Here is an 18,762-nt window from a genome sequence, read left to right on the forward strand (position 1 = left end):
TGCTGCTCGCAGAGGGGTGCACGGTTTGTTTTGTCATGTGTCACGTGGATTCCGCAATTGCCCCAGCCTCTGTGTCTGACAGCTCAGAGTTCAGCAGTTCACTTTTCTCTGCCTTAAAATTGGACACTTAGGGCCGACCCCATGGCTCACACGGGAGAGTACCCGCGGCGGGAGCGCCACCGCGCTCCCAAGCGGCGCACTCTCCAGTGTGCCACTGGGCCAGCCCTAACTTTTTTTTTTTAAATGAGGGAGGCATGGATGTATTTTATTTTTTAAATGAGGGAGGCCAGGGCATATCATAATCGTATTATTAGCCTTTTAATAAAATAATAATTACTTGTATTTGTGGAACACTTGCTATGTATCAGGCCCCATTCAAATTGGTTTATGTGTATAAACTCATGTATAATTTAATTTCTATAATAGCTTTATGAGAAAAGTCCTGCTGTTATTCCTATTTTATAGATGAGGAAACTGGGGCAAAGAGAAGTTAAGTGCGTTGTTCAGTTTCGTACAGCCAGTAAATGGCAGAGCTGAGATTCACACTAGTCTATAGTGCGGAGAATGGAGTGGAGGGCAGCAAGACTGGGAACAAAGAGAGTGAACAGTTAGGAGATGGCTGTTGTAATCCCAGAGAGAGAAGATGGTGTCCTGAATTGAGGGAGTGGCAGTGGGAATGGAGTACGTGGAAGGATTTCAGAGATATTTAGGAGTAACACTGACAGGACCAGGTGACTTATTGGATATGGGTGGTGAGGGAGAAGCAGCAGTTTTTCCTTGAGCAAGTGAGACCTTTTACTGAAATAGGGCAGCACAAGAGAAACAGGTATGACGGTTAGGAGACCATGAATATAATGGATTTATTTTTGTTCATGTTGAATTTTTAGTGTCTTTGGTAGAAGGTATTCAAGAGAGAAACAAGGTCTAAAGATCTAGATTTGGGGGAGTCATCTCTAGTCATCTCAGTGAATTGAAACCGTGAGATCTTCCAGTAAGCATGGCAAAAGGTCACTGGTTAGACCTACATGAAACACTAACATTTAAAGGGGGACAAGTAGAGCAAGGAAGACAGATCTTTAGAGGAGACCAAGGAGAAGAAGCCAGAGAAGTAGAAAGAACATGAATAGTGTATCAGGATGACAGAAATGGACAGTTGCAGTGTGACCTTCCAAGAGTTCAAATGTAAGGACTATGACATGTTCTTTGGCTTTAGTAGTAAGAAGGTTGTTAGCAACCTATTGGCTGGTTTTAGTGGAGTGATGGCAGTGGATGAGGAATGGCTGTAGGTGAGGTTAAGACAGTGAGTAAACAAATTTTTCAAAGTTAGGTTTTGAAGGTCTGGAGAGAGGGCAGAGGCTTTAAGTGGGTGTGGGGGTTTGGGAGTTGTTTTTTTTAATACACACCCCCACATGGGGGTTGAAAGAGGCCTGCAGAAGAGGAGGTACTGGATAATACTGGTACTTAATCAAGTAGTAAACATTTAACAGTATAATTATTTCTTTAAATACCTTTTTTCTTTGCTTCTTTTTGATTTTTATAGGATGAAGTTGTGATATGTCCTTATGATTCCAATCATCACATGCCTAAGTCATCTTTAGCAAAGCACATGGTATCTTGTAGATTGAGGAAACTAGGCTATACCAAAGAAGAAGAGGTATCGTATATTTACTGTATTATATATATGTCGTGTAATTCATGCATTAACAAACACAATATTTGGAAGGTATATCATGAAGTTTTCTGACATGAAATTAATAGTCCTTATTTGTCGGGTAGGATGGCACTTGCCTAATTTCGCAAATTTTTGTGAAATATTTTGAGATAAATACTGTGAGAAATATTTAAATGGTACTAATGAAATCATTAGTTCATGTCAAATCTTAAAATAGTCAATTATCTGATACTTAAAAACACTAAGATTTTTTTTTTTTTTACTGTTTAGGATGAAATGTATAATCCTGATTTTTTCTATGAAAATGTGAAAATACCTTCAATTACTTTGAGTAAGTATTAAGTTATTAGATTAAAAATTAAAAATATCTTAATATAAGTATTGATTTTTTGTTTTTGAATTATGAAAAGAATGGATTTTTTTTTTTTTCCCCTTTTTGTCTTTTTTCGTGTCCGGCAATGGATCGCAACCCTCAGTGTCGCGCCCGTACTGGACCGGGACCGGCAACGGGATCGCAACCCTTGGTGCTGTGCCCGCACCTCGCTCAGCCAGTGAGCGGGAACCGGTCTGTATTTGGAATCGCAACCCTTGGTGCTGCGCCCGCACCTCGCTCAGCCAGTGAGCGGGAACCGGTCTGTATTTGGAATCCGAACCCTCGGCGGGAGCACCACCACACTCCCAAGCGGTGCACTGTAGCAGTGCGCCACCGGGCCGGCCCCAAGAATGGATTTTATAATATGCTTATGATTAAGAAGGGCATTTAGTACCTTAAGAGAATGTAGTATTGATTAATGTACAATGAAAATAGTTGACATAATCTGAAATTTAGGCTTATAGTAATAGGTAATGAAAATCCTGCAAAGTTTTGTAAGTGGGATAGATGCCTTCCTTCTTGGTTATAACAAAAATCTGAACACACAAGAGAGGTTGAAGGTAAGACTGAGGATGGAAATGTGTTCCAGGTATTCACAGCATATCTAGAGGTTAAAGTCTTAGGCTCTGGAAACAATGCCCGGATTCAACTCTTGGTTTTGTCACTAACAGATGGGTGACTTTGAGCAAGGTAATTAACGTGTTTGTTGCTTAAATTTCTTTATAAAATGTGGATGATTATAATAGCACTTTGTAAGGATTAAACAGTAGATGTAATATACTTAGAATAGTGTCTGACACTTAGCTAAACTTCAAGAAATGGTAACTATTATTGGTCACTAAAATTTGTAGCTACTACCATTGTATGCCTGATTATAGTGTTTTTGAAACTGAGGCTGGTTACCTACTGGGCTCCAGGTAGATCTGAAAGAATTCTGTATTCAGATTACACAGGTAGCAAATAGGATGTTTTCTGTCTTAGGGTTCTGGAAAGTTTGTCAGTGTGCCCAAAGAGCTTGGATTAGAAACAAGTCATTTTAATTGTGGACACTGGTGATTCATATTGTATTTATGGATTTTTTTTTTTTTCAGATAAGGACTCACAATTCCAGATAATTAAGCAAGCTAGAACTGCAGTTGGAAAAGATGGTGATTGTTATAATCAAAGTAAGTGCAACATAGTTTGAGCTAATTAATGAATCAAATTATTTTTCTCCCACAAGCACGTTACTAATTTTGTTCAAGAAAAACCTTTTGAAAACAGTGACTTGGAAAAGTTGTTTTACATTTAACACTTAAACTTTAAAATTTTTAAACTTTTAAATTAACATTTAAAACATTTAAACATTTTACATTTAAACTTCATTTGTTAAGATGTTTCCTGCTCAGATACACTAGTATCTCACTAGGATACTAGCTTAGCTAAGGGTTCATTCTTTTGAATTATGTAATAGGTGAGATTGCCTTGTGGATAATTTTTTAAAAATTATTATTTAGTAAGTAAATGCTATTTGGATGACTATCTTACCCTGAGATTTTCTCTCTTGAGAATGTTGAAATGCGATATAAAAGGAAAGGCTTAGGCTAAAAGAAACTAGTTTTAATCTTTTTGGATATTGGATCCCTTTGAGATGGTGAATGCTAGGGATCGCCTCCTCAGAAAAAAGCACAAGCACAGTGTTTTACATATAATTTCAGTGGGTTTGTGGATCATTTCATGCTTAACGTTGGGGCTGAGTTAAAGAGTTTCTGCCTGGAACTTCAACAGATTGTATTTTTAAGCATAAGGTATTAGGAAATTGAAAGAAAATTTAATCCACCAAAAACAGGGAAGTAAACAAGTTAATAAGAGTTTAGATTTCAGAACCTAGGTATGACATCTAGCCAAAGCATGACCAGCTCCTCTCATAACGACTTCTGAGTTGTCTTCTTTGAATCTTTCTTTGAAAGGTAGCTTTCTCTGGACATCTTACCTTTTTTTCCTCACTTTTTTTTCCTAGCCGAATTACATTCACCAGAGCATAGTCATGGTTGGTTTTCTCCCTTGTTGAAGTTCAAGGTCTTTATTAAACATTTTTCTAAGCCAATAACTGGACTATGTTGCATGGTGGCTTCAGAAGGAAGACCATCTTACCTTAGCCTGTCTCTATTACACTGGTTCCTAACAACAGCCAGGGGCACATTTCCTGTATTTCCTGTTATGAAGCTACCACTTTTGTGCCTGTCAGCTAAATTCCAAATTTTTTTCTTTTTCTTTTTTTTTTTTGTCCTTTTTGCGACCAGCCACACCGCGCTCAGCCAGTGAGCGCTGTGAGCTCACCGGTCATCCCTATATAGGATCTGAACCCGGGGGCGGGAGTGCTGCTGCGCTCCCAGCACCGCACTCTCCTGAGTGCACCATGGGCTAGGCCCCCGAATTTTTTTCTTTGAGAGAGACATTTAACTCTCATCTTTTCCTGTTTCGTTAATGGGCCAATAAAAAAATAGAGGTTTTTGGTTTTTGGAGGGGTTAATACTTATAGTACTTTATTGACTCTTAACTGTTTAGATAAGATTTACTGAATTTATTTTAAGAGAACTTGGAGATCATCTAATCTAATGTCTGCATTTTACAGAAAAGGAAAAAAAATGCTCTGCCTGATAAAGATATGATAATATTTTGGTGTGTTTGTCTAAAGGTATTTTTATATTTTAGAAGGTTCTTTTTTCAAAGCTCTTTTATGTATTTTATTTCTCTTCCACAACAAACTTATGATAGGTTGGACAAGCCTTTTCCCCTCCATATTAGGTGAAGCAACAGAGGTGCACAAAAGTGAAGTAACTCGCCTCTGCTAGATAATAGCAAAGCTGGATCCAAAACCAAGTTCTGCATTTTGGCACAAACTGAACTGAGTTTTATTTTCTGTTAGAAACTCTACATATCGTGAAATTTATAGTCTAGGATTCTAGATGTTGCTCAAATATATTTATTATTATGTTTATCATGATTAAGTGGAAGAATATCACAGCCTTAAAATCTGTACGTACTCACTGCTACTGTCAGTGCTGTTCATTGTTTATTCTACTTTGTGTAAGCCTATTTTAGAGAAAAACATTAGCTGTTTGGCCTTGCATAAATGACACCTTCTCTGAGTTTTCGTTTCCTTACCTGTAATATAAAACTATCTCATAGAGTTTAGAGGAACAGAGATAATGAATGCTAAAATAGCCCTAGCTCCAATAATTGGTAGCTACTGTTGTCTAAGTGAAAATTCATGTGCAGAAAGCAATGTGAAGATAATGAAACGGGTGAGAGTTTTTTATATGTTATTTAAAAATTGTTTACCATTTGGTTACTAAGTTTTTTATTATATAACTGGGTAATAGGGCAGATTTGAACACTGAGTGTATTCTTTGCAAAAGCAAAGTGTTACTTTGTTTTTTTCTTTTTTTTTTTTTTCCCTTTTTGTCTTTTTTCGTGTCCGGCAACGGATCGCAACCCTCAGTGTCGCGCCCGTACCGGACCGGGACCGGCAACGGGATTGCAACCCTCGGTGTTGCTCCCACGCCTCGCTCAGCCAGTGAGCGGGAACTGGTCTGTATGTGGGATCCGAACCCTCGGCAGGAGCGCCACCACGCTCTCAAGCGGCGCACTATAGCAGTGCGCCACCGGGCCGGCCCATGTAAACCCTCTTTTTAAAACTTTTTAAAAATCCTGTGTAGAGTTCTGCAGTTTCTCAGTAGAGGTTATTTTTCTGACCCACTTATGTCTTAGGAATTTTTAAACTTTTTACCCCTGGATAAGAATTTCTTTATCTTCTTACTTTGAAGAAAGAATGACTAACATGAAATATTTTACATTTTCCCATTTAATTAATATTTTGTTTGTTATGCACTAAAACATAAGTTTTTTGATGAGGTTGTAGATATGTTTTCATTTCATTAGTCATGTCAGGCCTAAACTCAATGTAGAATTCTTAGTCTATTAACCTTTGTGAAAGCTTGAACAACCATTTAAGTCTACATACTTATTTTCAGATATAGTTAGTTTGGTTAATTTTATACCAGGATATTAATTTCAGTCATAAACAATCATTTTATTTAGTGATACATATTTTTCCTTCAATATTAAATATTCAAGTTGCTGTATTTCAGTTTCATGAAGTGTATTAGAGTCATGGCTATGATTTGAAGGTCAGTGTACTATAAAAGAACCTTAGAGAGACAGGGTAGAATGGCTTTAAAGCTGATCGGTTTCTACTACTTGAGAGACTTTGGGCAAGTCATATTTCTTCTAAGGACCTTAAATTTTTATCTCTAATGTTAGGGAATTGATTCTGTGAATTCTCCCTAAAATTCTAAATTGTATCTTTGAGACAGTACCTTTTATTAGTATTTAATGTTGTATGTCATATGTTTAAAATGCCCTGTGGTGGGGCCGGCCCGGTGGCGCACTGGTACTGTGCGCCGCTTGGGAGCGCGGCGGCGCTCCCACCGAGGGTTCGGATCCCACATACAGACCGGCCGCTCACTGGCTGAGCGAGGTGCGGGTGCAACACCGAGGGTTGCGATCCCGTTGCTGGTCCCAGTCCGGTCCGGTAGGGGCGCGACACTGAGGGTTGCGATCCGTTGCCAGTCACGAAAAAATGACAAAAAGGAAAAAAAAAAATAAAATAAATAAAATAAAATGCCCTGTGGTGGTAAAAATGACTAACAAGGAAGCATGAGAATTAGGGTTTTTAAAAAAGTAGATTAGAGTTTCAATTTGGAGTGATGAAAAAATTCCAGAGATGGATAGAGGTGATGGTTGCACAACAGTTTGAATGTTCTTAATACCTCTGATGTAAAGTGAAAAATGGTTAAAATGGTAAATTTTATGTTATATGTATTTTACCACAATTTAAAAAATACTGCAAAAAGAGGCAGATAAAGGGTCACAGAATTATTATGATTACAGCACATTCAGATATACCTTGAAATTATAGACTTGTATTTTGAAAATTTACATTTTCTGTAAATGTAAACTTATTTAAGTGATTATCCTTTTTTTTAAAATCAAAAATATTTATGTTCTGAATGATTTGAATGCAGTTTGTTGCTTAACTTTTCCTGTACTTTTTCTTTTTCAGTAATTGGGGTGAGTATAAAGAGGAATTAGGAACCTGAATGTACTCCTTATTTAAAGATATGCAGTATCCTTTTGCAAATGATATCCTTTTAAAAGTATCACTCAAATTTCTAAACTTTATCTTAATGGCTGTCAAAATATCATAGTATTGATTTGGAATTTTGGTTGAATTTAAGTATTGATCTTTACCATAAAGAAATTTAAGATGAATAATTCAAAGAAAACTTCAAAATATTTTAAGGAGGAAATTATGTTTCTTTGTTTAAAAGCAACAGACAAAAATTTATGTGAAGCTTGGTTGTAATGCATCATTGTTTTCTAATCGTATTTTTCTACCAGATTTTTATACTTTATATTCAAAGAAATTAGGCTTATCAAGGCTAACTTTTTATAATCTCATGTTATAAACTTAAATATCTTTAACACCTGGCTACATAAAAGGGCTTTGCCTAGTAACCATCCCAGTTAGAGTAAAATTGCTTGACTTGAAAGGGATGACTTCCCCACTAATTTAAAACCATTTGACTAGTAAAAACGGCCATGTATCTGTAGCTGTTAACTTACAGCATCAGATTCAGTGTAGCTCTCAATTCGTAGACACTTATAGTCATCTCTTTTTTTGTTGTAATGCTTAGTTCATAGTATGCTCTTATTTGAATTCTTCTTTTGCCTCTTTACTAATAGTTAATGAGGTTAGACTTTATCAAATATAAGTATCTGGGAAGAGCTACTGATTTTACGTTGTTCTATGAACCAGAGTTGTTATTACTGTAGGATAAGCTAGCAAACACTAAAGGATTCTTTTAGTAGCTCATGTTCTTTGTTTACGTTAGGAAATAATGAAGTCTAGAAAAAATTGTTATAAATTGTTTTATTTACAGTTACAGTCATTTTTTAAATTTCTTTGAGAAAATTTGAATTTCAAAACAAATTTTCTTCAGTGTTTAATACATCGTATCAAGGTATTGTATTTACTTTTTTTCATTAATGACCAGATTTTAGAAAGTTCTATTAAGTATCGGGGGATACTGCTGTTAACTTTTTTCAGTGAGTTTGGTTAAGCAAATATGTTTTCTTCTCAGGAAATTAAAATGAGTTTAGTTTCAATTTAATCTGTCTGTCTCTGGTCTGGCAGAAGTTTGAGATTTCTGCTTATTGTTTTTTGGCCCCTAGTTTTAAGTCTCGCACAAGTGGGATGTATTTTAAATATTGATCATCTAGTCTGACGTTTCATACAAAAAAAGACATTTTTTACACATTTTTTATATTTCCATAGCTTTTTCAAAAGGTATATAATGTGTATTACCTATTAAAAGCACTCTTTTAGCTCATATGGGGAAAAGAATATAAACAGAAAGACAGACAACTATTTTTGTAATGTGAGAAGCCTTTTAAAAATTGTTACCCAAAAGGTTTTCTTATGAGCAAATTGTCTGGTATGGTTATTACTACCTGCCTTCATGGGATCTATCTTAACGTTCTCGGAGAGAATAGTGAACATCCACAATACATCCTTTCTGTGGATATAGTATTCAGGACAGAGTCATTGTTTACCATTTATTGCGTGGATTGGTATTTTGTATATTTAGGGATTACTGTAAAAAAATAGTTTCTGTTAATATTGTATTATTTCAGCAAATGTTTAAAGATAAGTAGTAGATTTTAAGTCCACAATGCTTCATGTATTGTTTATTCTTGTGGTTTTATTTTTACTTTAGGGATTTATTCTTCACTGCCTGTTGAAGTTCCTCTAAATCACAAACGGTTTGTTTGTGATCTAACCCAAGCTGATCGTCTTGCCCTCTATGATTTTGTACTTGAAGAGACAAAGAAAAAGCGCTCTGATTCTCAAATCATTGAAAATGACAGTGATCTCTTTGTAGACTTGGCTGCCAAAGTCAATCAAGGTTTGAGATGAATATCATAGTTTACATTTTTTAATTGTCATTCCATCTTGTGAGTGTTATTAATATGATTCAACTGTCAGGCCAAAATGAGTTGGAGTAGGATGGTTTTGTATCATCTGATATTATCATATATATTAAGATATTTACTCAGTGCATGAAGCTTTATTCTGGCTTTTACATTAAGCATACCTTTTTTCTGTAAGATTGTTACTTAGAACTGTGCAGTTACTGAAACACTTACATTCAACTAATGGCTGGAGAAGAGGAAAATAAAACTTAACCCTTGTATATTTATAATGTAGAATTTTTAGAATGTTTTTGTGTGCTACCTTGAAACATGTTGAAGTATAGGATAATTGTATTATTCCTACCTGCTAATTCATAAGAATTTTAAAGTTCCTAAGGATATAATAATTTTCTTTTATTCTTTTATTAGATAATAGTCGAAAAAGTCCAAAATCTTACCTTGAAATCTTGGCGGAAGTGAGAGATTATAAAAGAAGACGCCAGTCCTATAGAGCTAAGAATGTTCACATAACCAAGAAATCATATACTGAGGTGAGTTTTACATAATCTTGTGGAGCTTTGCTATGAGCAAAAATCTTTTCCCTTATATAGTTCTAAATCTGTTCTATGGATTTCCACAGTTCCTTGGAGGTTTTCTTTTTTTTTTTTTCTTTTTTGTCTTTTTCCGTGTCCGGCAACGGATCGCAACCCTCAATGTCGCCCCCGTACCAGACCGGGACCAGCAACGGGATCGCAACCCTCGGTGTTGCTCCCGCGCCTCGCTTAGCCAGTAAGCGGGAACCAGTCTGTATGGGGGATCCGAACCCTCGGTGGGAGCGCCGCCACGCTTCCCAAGCGGCGCACTATAGCAGTGCGCCACCGGGCCGGCCCCCTTGGAGGTTTTCTGAAAGAGGCTTCATGGTGGTCACACCTGATTTGTATTTGCTCCATCACTTTCAGACCCACCCTTTACCAGGAAAAGGCTTTTCAGAGTACAAAGCGTTATATAAAGAGGTTGTACAGTCTTAAAAAATATCTGCTTCTGAGGAAGTAGTATCGCATCATGATAAGAGCAGGAGTTTTGGCCTTAAATCTCGTCTTGAGATTTGATTCTCCTGTTTGTCATTGGCTATTTGACTTGGGCACATTATTTGAGTTTTTTAGAATTCATTTTTCTTCATTTTATAATAATAATGCAAATTCTATAGGTTGTTATGAGAACTGATTGAGATAATGCATGTGAACACACATTTCTCAGTAAATATTAGCTGTTATCTTTTTGCAGAAATCTTAGCATGCTTTATGTACTCTCCTAAATATTTGGCTTAAGAAATATCCTGGTATAAATTATTTACACATGAATCTTTTGGTGTATAGCTAGACTTATTTTCAGATGCCATTGAGCAGATAGAGTTGATGAATTTTTTGGTACATGAATGACCTTGCCCAGGCTCTATACTTAATTTCCTCTTTGAATCCCTTATTGTTCCTACATTATTTCTTATTTCTCTCTGATTTCAAAGGCATTCCATAATCTGGCCTCATTTTACCAATTGTTTTGCTTTAGTCAAGCATGCCTCTTAAACTATATCTGGTTACATGTATTTATTCTTACCTTATGCCCTAGTACATGTTGTTTTCTCACCTGACATGCTCTTTGTTTTTGCCATTTTAAATATTGATGAGTTTAAGGTCCACCATTTCCATGAGGTGCTGGTTGACTCTGAGCCATCACTGGTTCATTGCACTAATTCTCTGTACCGCACAGTTAGCGTTTAATTTTATGCTGTTCTTTTTACAATTAAAATATGTATCTTAGTCCATTTTCCATTGCTTATAATAGAATCACTGAAATTGGGTAATTTATAAAGGAACAGTTTATTTCTTACAGTTCTAGAGGCTGGGAAATTCAAGGTTAGGGGAATGGGGAAGGGCCACATCTGGTGAGGGCCTTCTTGTTGGTGGGGACTCTGCAGAGTCCCAAGGCAGTGCAGGGTATCACATGGTGAGCAGAGGGCTAAGCATGCTAACTCAGGTCTCTTCCTCTTATAAAGCCACCAGTGCCACTCCCATGATAACCTGTTGATCCATTTACCCATTAATCCATTAATCCATGAATGGATTAATCCATTCATGAAGGCAGAGCCATCATGACCCAATCACCTCTTAAAGGCCCCACCTCTCAATACTGCCATATTAGGCATTAAGTTTCAACAAGAGTTTTAGAGGGACAAACATTGAAACCACAGCAGTGTGTGTTTTAGACTTATCTCTCTCAGTAGAGTGCTAGGACCATGTCATACTACCTTGGTGATTCTTACAGTCTTTTGGGTATTGGTAGTTCATCAGTTGTTTCTTCTGTTGTCTCATAATCTTGTAATCAACTTTAAGTGTTGCTGCTAATGTTCTTTACAATTTTATGGTTAACCTTTTATTATGGAAATATTCAAACATATGCTAAAGTGGATGGCATCGTCTAAGGAAACTTTATGTACCCATCACCAGCTTCAACATTTATCAACCTGTGGCCCTCTTGTTTTATTTATAACCCCACTCCCATACTTGGTAATTTTGAGAGCAGATCATAAACATCTTTCATCTGTAAGTATTTCAGTGTTTACAAATCTTTTAATGATTTATCATATCTGGCTGTGGCTTTTTCAACATTACATCCATTCCTAGCTTATTCATTTCCTACATATTTTTTGTTTGCTCTGGTCTAGAACCTGAATTTTCACAAATTTCTGCAAAAAATTACTACATACTGTAGTTACTGTGCATAACATACTGCTGTAGGGTATGCAAAGACCCCACTCTCAAAGATCTTCTATAGTAGTTTAACAAGTGAAACAGACATTTCAAAATACAAATTGTGTGAAGTGCTAAAAGAAAGGTGAAATCAAAGTGTGTGCCAGGAGGCATTTAAAAATAAGATTAGTGTGGGCTTTGTAGAGAAGGTAGCATTGGAGGAAAAGGGAGAAGCAGGGTATGTTAAAGGAATGTCTACTTATTGACTCCTGTGTGGCAAACCTGTGCCTGGTAGGTTCTGTGGAGACTGGGCTTCAAGGAGTTCATGTAGAGCTGCTAGACAAAGAGTCTAGTAGGGCTGCTAAGGAAGTGCTAGAGCTGGAATTTCAGTGCAGATGTGTGTGACTCATCACTCTACTGGGTTAGACCCACAGTCTTAGGTTTTCTACATTAAAATATAGTGGGGGAGGGTAAGTAGTAGATAAAGATTTTCCAGGTGGAAGGACGAGCATTCCTAAAAGCCCATAAAAGTACAGGAGTTATTTTATTTTTTTAGTTTTATTTTATTTTTAATTGATACATAATAGTTGTACATTGTTAGGGGCTAAAATGTGATGTTTCTATACGTGTATACATTGTGTAAGAATCAAATTGGTAAGTAACAAATCCATCACCTCAAGAGTTTATCATTTCTTTGCAGTGAGAACATTCAAAATTCTCTCTTCTGTGGTTAGAGTGTGGTGTTATTTTTTTAATTTTTTATTTTTTTGTCTTTTTGTCTTTTTCCGTGTCCGGCAACGGATCGCAACCCTCAGTGTTGCCCCCGTACCGGACCGGGGACCGGCAACGGGATCGCAACCCTCGGTGTTGCTCCCGCGTAGAGTGTGGTGTTTGAAAGAGCTTTCGTATAACTTCGTATAATGTATGCTATACGAAGTTATTACGCAACCCTCAGTGTTGCCCCCGTACCGGACCGGGGACCGGCAACGGGATCGCAACCCTCGGTGTTGCTCCCGCGTAGAGTGTGGTGTTATAACACCAGGGTCAAGGGTTTGGATCCAAGAACTAGCCAGCTGTCAAAGGAAAAAAAAAAAAAAATTCTTTCTTCTAGCTATTTTGAAATATACATTATTGTTAACTATAGTCACCCTACTGATTGTGCAGTAGAACGCCGGAACTTTTTCCTCCTATCTAACTTGACCAGTCTCTCCCCATCTACCCCCACCAACACCCCCAGCCTCTATTAACCACCGTTCTACTCTCTACTTCTATGAGATCAACTTTTTTAGATTCTACATATGAGTGAGATCATGTGGTACATGTCTTTCTGTGTCTGGCTTATTTTACTTAACATAAGGTCCTGTACTGAAGTTTTTTATTTTTTTATTTTTTAATTTTTTTTTTGTCTTTTGTCTTTTTCCGTGTCCGGCAACGGATCGCAACCCTCAGTGTTGCCCCCGTACCGGACCGGGGACCGGCAACGGGATCGCAACCCTCGGTGTTGCTCCCGCGTAGAGTGTGGTGTTATAACACCAGGGTCAAGGGTTTGGATCCAAGAACTAGCCAGCTGTCAAAGGAAAAAAAAAAAAAAATTCTTTCTTCTAGCTATTTTGAAATATACATTATTGTTAACTATAGTCACCCTACTGATTGTGCAGTAGAACGCCGGAACTTTTTCCTCCTATCTAACTTGACCAGTCTCTCCCCATCTACCCCCACCAAGCGCCGCCGCGCTTCCCAAGCAGCGCACTATCCAGTGCGCCACCGGGCCGGCCCATGTACTGAAGTTTTTTAGAGACCCATGAGTAATCCAGGGTGGTTAGAGTTTAGGGTGTCTGGGGAATATCCGTTGAAAAATAAGGGAAGGCTGCCTTCTGCTATGTGATATAATAAAATCATGGATGGCTTTGAAGGCTTGATTAAGGAGTTTGGACATTGTTCTGTTTTACTTTGGCAGCCACTGGAAATTTCTTTGAGATGGAGAGAAATGCAGTCAGGCCTGAACTATAGTGTGTCTTTCTGAGATTGCTCCTTGTCCCCTATACCTTTTTACTTAAAACATTTCCTAATCAGGCATGAGAGTAGTGTAAGCTCCTATTTTAGTTTCATCTGTGCCTCTCCAGTGACTAGCCTTAGGCTTGATGGCATGGGTAAGTAGGAAAGAAAAAAACTTTCCAATGATTCTTACAAGTAAGGGATTTCAAGTTTCATTGTGAAACTATCTGTGAAGTCACTTTCATGTTTCATATTTTGTTCGTCATCTAAATTATAAGGTTTAAAAAAATTATTTGTAAATATTCTCTAACATATAGATAAGTTGCAAAACTGAAAATAATACTCAGAACTCCTGTGTATCCTTTCACCAAATCTCCCATTATTAACATTTTGCCCATGTGGTTGTCATTTGCACTCTTTTTCTTTTTCTTTATATTTTCACTCTATCTCTATCTGTACATAATTTTTACCTGAAATATTTAAGAGTAAGTTACATATATCATGGCCCTTTATCCCTAAATACTTAGTATGTATTTCCTATGAATAGAGATACTCTCTTACATAATCATAGTTAAAATTTTATGTTGCTATAATACTTTCTTTTATCATCCATATTCCAGTTCATTACCTTTTCTTATATTCTGCACACATTCCACAGTCTGTCATAGCTTCTAATGAATATTTGATTGGTTGTTAGCAGTGATTTTTCTAGCTTTATTATCTTAATTTTTTGAATAGTTTTCTTATCTGAAATTTGGTCCTTAACTCTCCTAAGGTGATTCGAGATGTGATAAATGTGCACATGGAAGAACTCAGTAATCAATGGCAAGAAGAGCAGGAAAAAGCAGACGATGATGCCGAAAAGTATGTCATTTGTCTTTATTGGTGAAAATGTTCTCTTTTTAATGTTACCTGTAATTGTTAAATTTTAACATTTCAAAGACCCTTGGTAACATGCTATAATTCATCAAGATGCTAATTGTTTGTTATCAGTGCTCAGTATTATTATACCTGAGTTGTTCTGTGACATCTCCCGTTGACTCTTTTGGTGGGGACCATATTGGCTCAGTGGTTCCTTAGTTGGTTAGAGCACAGCCCTGTAACGCCAAGGTTAAGAGTTTAGATCTGCATGCCAGCCAGCCAACAAAAAATAAATAAAGTTGTGTGGTGGGAACCATATTAATGAAATAGTTAAGTTGTAAAACATTTAAGAGCTATGTTTCTTTGACTGCTCTCTTATATGGAATGTAAGATTGTGCATATGTATTTAGACCCTGTGATTGGTATGATATAGAATATTACACTTTAGGGTGGTATGTCTGTGTGTATAATGGAGACCAATGGGAAAATGAACTGATTAACTTTTCTTTCTGTTTTTCAGGAACGAAGAAAGGCGATCAGCTTCAGTAGATTCACGACAGTCTGGTGGAAGCTATTTGGATGCCGAGTGTTCACGACATAGAAGAGACCGGAGTAGGAGCCCACATAAACGAAAAAGAAATAAGGATAAGGATAAAAACAATGAGTCAAGAAGAAGGAAAGAGAGGTGAGTCTAACCCTGCATCATTCAGCATTGAATTGTTTACCTTTAAAAAGCAGAACAGGACCTTTTCTTGTAGACCATGCCGAGAAAATAGATTGTAAGTTAAGGTAAGGAGAGTAAATAATTGATGAAGATTCTTAGCATTCATTATCTGAATTCAAATAACCAGAGCTCTAGTGACAGTTCTCTACATGCATGATTGGATATTTGCGAGAAATGCCCTCACCTGTCCAATGCCAAAGGATGGACACAGAGACACGAGGTACAGTGAAGTCAGACTTTAATGGTGATATTGTAAGATTGGATGTCTGATGAACCAGGCACACAAAAAAGGGCTGTAGCGAGCAATTTTTTCCCTACTGCGCAAGTCCCTCCCCCCCAGTTCCTCATTGGCTGAGTACTACGGGGTGCATAATTATCCTGAATGACACCTAAGATTTATTACCCCATTGTAAGGAATTTCTTTTTCTGAGGGCTCAGGACAAGCCCATGAAAAAGGCCTGCCAGAAGTCCTGAGGAGGGAGAAACACCAGGGAATGAAGAAACCAAAAGGAGCTAGTAACTAATTACCGTCTCAAGGAAAGCTCTATCTGTTCAGTGACCCTCTGGGAAGGGGCTGGACCAGTCAAACAACTTTCGGGTTGGGCCTGTTAAATACCTCTTTGAATCAGCTAAAACACCTGCAAATGAATTATTTAGATTATTTTCTTACAGTATTGGTTTCCCTTTTTTATCACTTACTTGCTTCCTAACCAGGACATATGAAAGTAATGTCTAGGTAGGGAGTTAACTGTGTTAAAAAGTGTTTGCCATGATCTATTTCTTCTGTTCCTTCCTCCCTCATTCTTTCTCTTTTTTTCTTTCTTGCTAATTCCTCATTTAAAGGGAATATAAGGTCAGCAAGAAGATCCAAACTTTAATGTCACTTGATTTTGCCCTTGTTAGTAAAATTTTCATAGCTAGAGGTAGATGTAGTAATACTAAAATAATAAATTTAAATCAATTGAGGTCTAGTCATATGTTCTAGCTGCTTACTGGGCATCTATGTGGATCTCAAGTTCATCAGGTCTGTAACTAAACTTCCCTTTTTCTCAGTCTGCTCCTCTTTCCCCAACATTCCTATGCTGGTTAGTGGGATGAGCCTTATCTAATCACCAAAGCCAGAAATCAAGTCATCATTTTAGATACTCCTTTCTTATTGCTTACCATCTGGTCAGTTCCCAATTGCTGTCATTTCTCCCTGAAGATACCTGACATGCACCTCCTCCTCTCTGTCCCTGTTGCTGTTCGTGTGGAAAAGGGTGGTAGTTCTTTTGATTGTTTTACTTGTCTCTAAGCTTATCCCATATGAATCCATCCCTACTCTTCTGCCAGAGTGAATATTCACCACTTAAAACTCTTCAGTGGCAAAATCCACACATTCTTTAGGCAGAATGGCTCTCAAGACTTCCAAGATCAGGGCTCCTGCCTACCTCTTCTTGTATTTTGCCACTACCCCATGAAATGGATAACTTGTGCTCTAGCTAGCCTGAATTACTTAACAATTTCTCATCCACACTGTGCCACATCTATGCCTTTCCACATTGTGTTCTGCTGCCTAGTTTTTTTAAAGCCTGCTTGGTAAACTCTCCCTCATCCTTTAAGATCCAGCTCAGTCATTTCCTGAAGCCTTTTCTCACTCATTCAAGCACGGCTGATCATCTTTTCCATTTGTCACCACCCTATCTAGCATATACTTGTTATTGAATTTAATAGTTATTACTCTCCCTACTAGATTGTGAGCTCCTTGAAGGCAGGGCCCATGTCTTATTTAGTTTTATTTGCACTGTGCTTGTCAAATAATAGGCTCTCAAATGATATCCTGTCTCTCCAGGGCCACTGGTAATCAGGAATTAGTAAAGCTAATTGGTTTGGTAATTTTGTTCATCTTACTATCATTCAGTTCAAAGGTTGAAAATTAGCTATGATTTAGTTTTTCTCTTATAAAAATGAGATATTTGCTTAGTAATCCCTTTTGATTCATGATATTTTATAATTATACAAATTAACTCTTGATTATTTATCAGAAATTGTGCTTTTTCATTTCCTTCAAGTTTGTTAGTGCTTTTCCCACTTGAGTAATTTTTGACATCTCTAATCAATCCCTATTGACTTAAATACATTAGAAATCCTCAAAATCTAAAAATGAAATCATTTTCCTTTAGAGAGGATAAATTGGATATTAGCAGGAAAACTTGTCAATATGGCAAGGCTAATCTTTGACAACCACCCCTGAGGTGGAGTTGAGATAATAACCAGAATGAAGAAAGCAGACAATTTCTGAATACTTTCTATGACTTTAATATTCTATTTGAAGTGAATTCTCTGATCAGCTATCATTTACATATATTCAAAATTAATTTTAAAGCAGAACTCCAAAGCCCAATGTTTAAAAAATCCATTTTTCTTATCCCTAATTCTTTTTTGTCTCTTAATTTTTAATAATTCACTTTCCATATTTACTCAATAAATCACTGTTCAGTTCTAAATGCACATTTTAATTTGTCTTGGTTTATGTCTGATGAAAGTATGTTACTATTGAATTATTTTTTTAAAGCTCTGATATTAAAATGGCCGTCATTTATAATAGTTTTTTTCTACACCCCTTTCATTTCAGGGATGGGGAAAGGCATCATAGTCATAAAAGAAGAAAGCAAAAAGCATAAATGAAGTATTTGTCATGTGTTAATATGCTTATGCCATGATAACCAGTATGCTGATATTTTAATTGTAATTGCTTTGCAGAGGAATGTTTATAAGACCTGTTGTTTAGTGCTCATTAGTTTTCAATAAATACTTGTGCTTCAAATTGAGTATACTATTATGCCCTACAATTTTGCTTTCCGTATGTTTTAATAGATGTTTGCTTCCTCTTACTGATTTTATTTCATTCTTTTTGGTAACTTACACATCATAAAATTCTTTAATTAAAAAAATTAAATACTTAAGGTATATAAATTATACATGAATACATTCTCTTTATAAAAAATTAAACCTTACGGATAAGATTAAAGTCCCTTTGGAACACCATCTGCAGTCTATATGCCGACCCCAGTGGTAACTGCTCTTTACCACTACACTGGAGAATTGTAATAGGGAAAAACAATCTAAATATCATATGAAGGGGAATGGCCTGCTAAATAAAATATGTCTAGTCATGGGATAGATTATTGTATTGGAATTAAAAGAAATAAACTAGATCTGTATTATCGCAGATAGTTCTCAGAAGCATAATGCTAAGTGAAAATAGCCAGTTGTAGAAAGACATATATAAATTTTATAAATGTGCATAACAATACTGTATATTTTCTATGGCTATATGTATTTTAAAGGTCCAGAAGAATCCATACTGGACTCCTAACAGTGACTGTTT

At 36.7% G+C, this 18,762-nt stretch overlaps 1 protein-coding gene across 1 annotated transcript in view; it reads left to right on the plus strand.

Moving 5' to 3' along the window:
* The window catches only part of SNRNP48 (small nuclear ribonucleoprotein 48kDa (U11/U12)), a 21,642-nt gene extending 3,438 nt beyond the window's left edge, over positions 1-18,204 (plus strand). The window contains exons 2-9 of the mRNA XM_008580095.1: positions 1,541-1,654; positions 1,943-2,003; positions 3,137-3,211; positions 8,870-9,058; positions 9,495-9,616; positions 14,583-14,671; positions 15,189-15,353; positions 18,007-18,204. Of these exons, the coding sequence (XP_008578317.1) occupies positions 1,541-1,654; positions 1,943-2,003; positions 3,137-3,211; positions 8,870-9,058; positions 9,495-9,616; positions 14,583-14,671; positions 15,189-15,353; positions 18,007-18,055 (864 nt within the window). The 3' untranslated portion in view covers positions 18,056-18,204. The remainder of the gene's footprint in view (positions 1-1,540; positions 1,655-1,942; positions 2,004-3,136; positions 3,212-8,869; positions 9,059-9,494; positions 9,617-14,582; positions 14,672-15,188; positions 15,354-18,006) is intronic.
* Positions 18,205-18,762: the final 558 nt, after the last annotated feature.

Source organism: Galeopterus variegatus, unplaced genomic scaffold, assembly GCF_000696425.1.
Source record: "Galeopterus variegatus unplaced genomic scaffold, G_variegatus-3.0.2 Scaffold2016, whole genome shotgun sequence".
In the NCBI taxonomy this organism is placed as follows: Eukaryota; Metazoa; Chordata; class Mammalia; order Dermoptera; family Cynocephalidae; genus Galeopterus; species Galeopterus variegatus.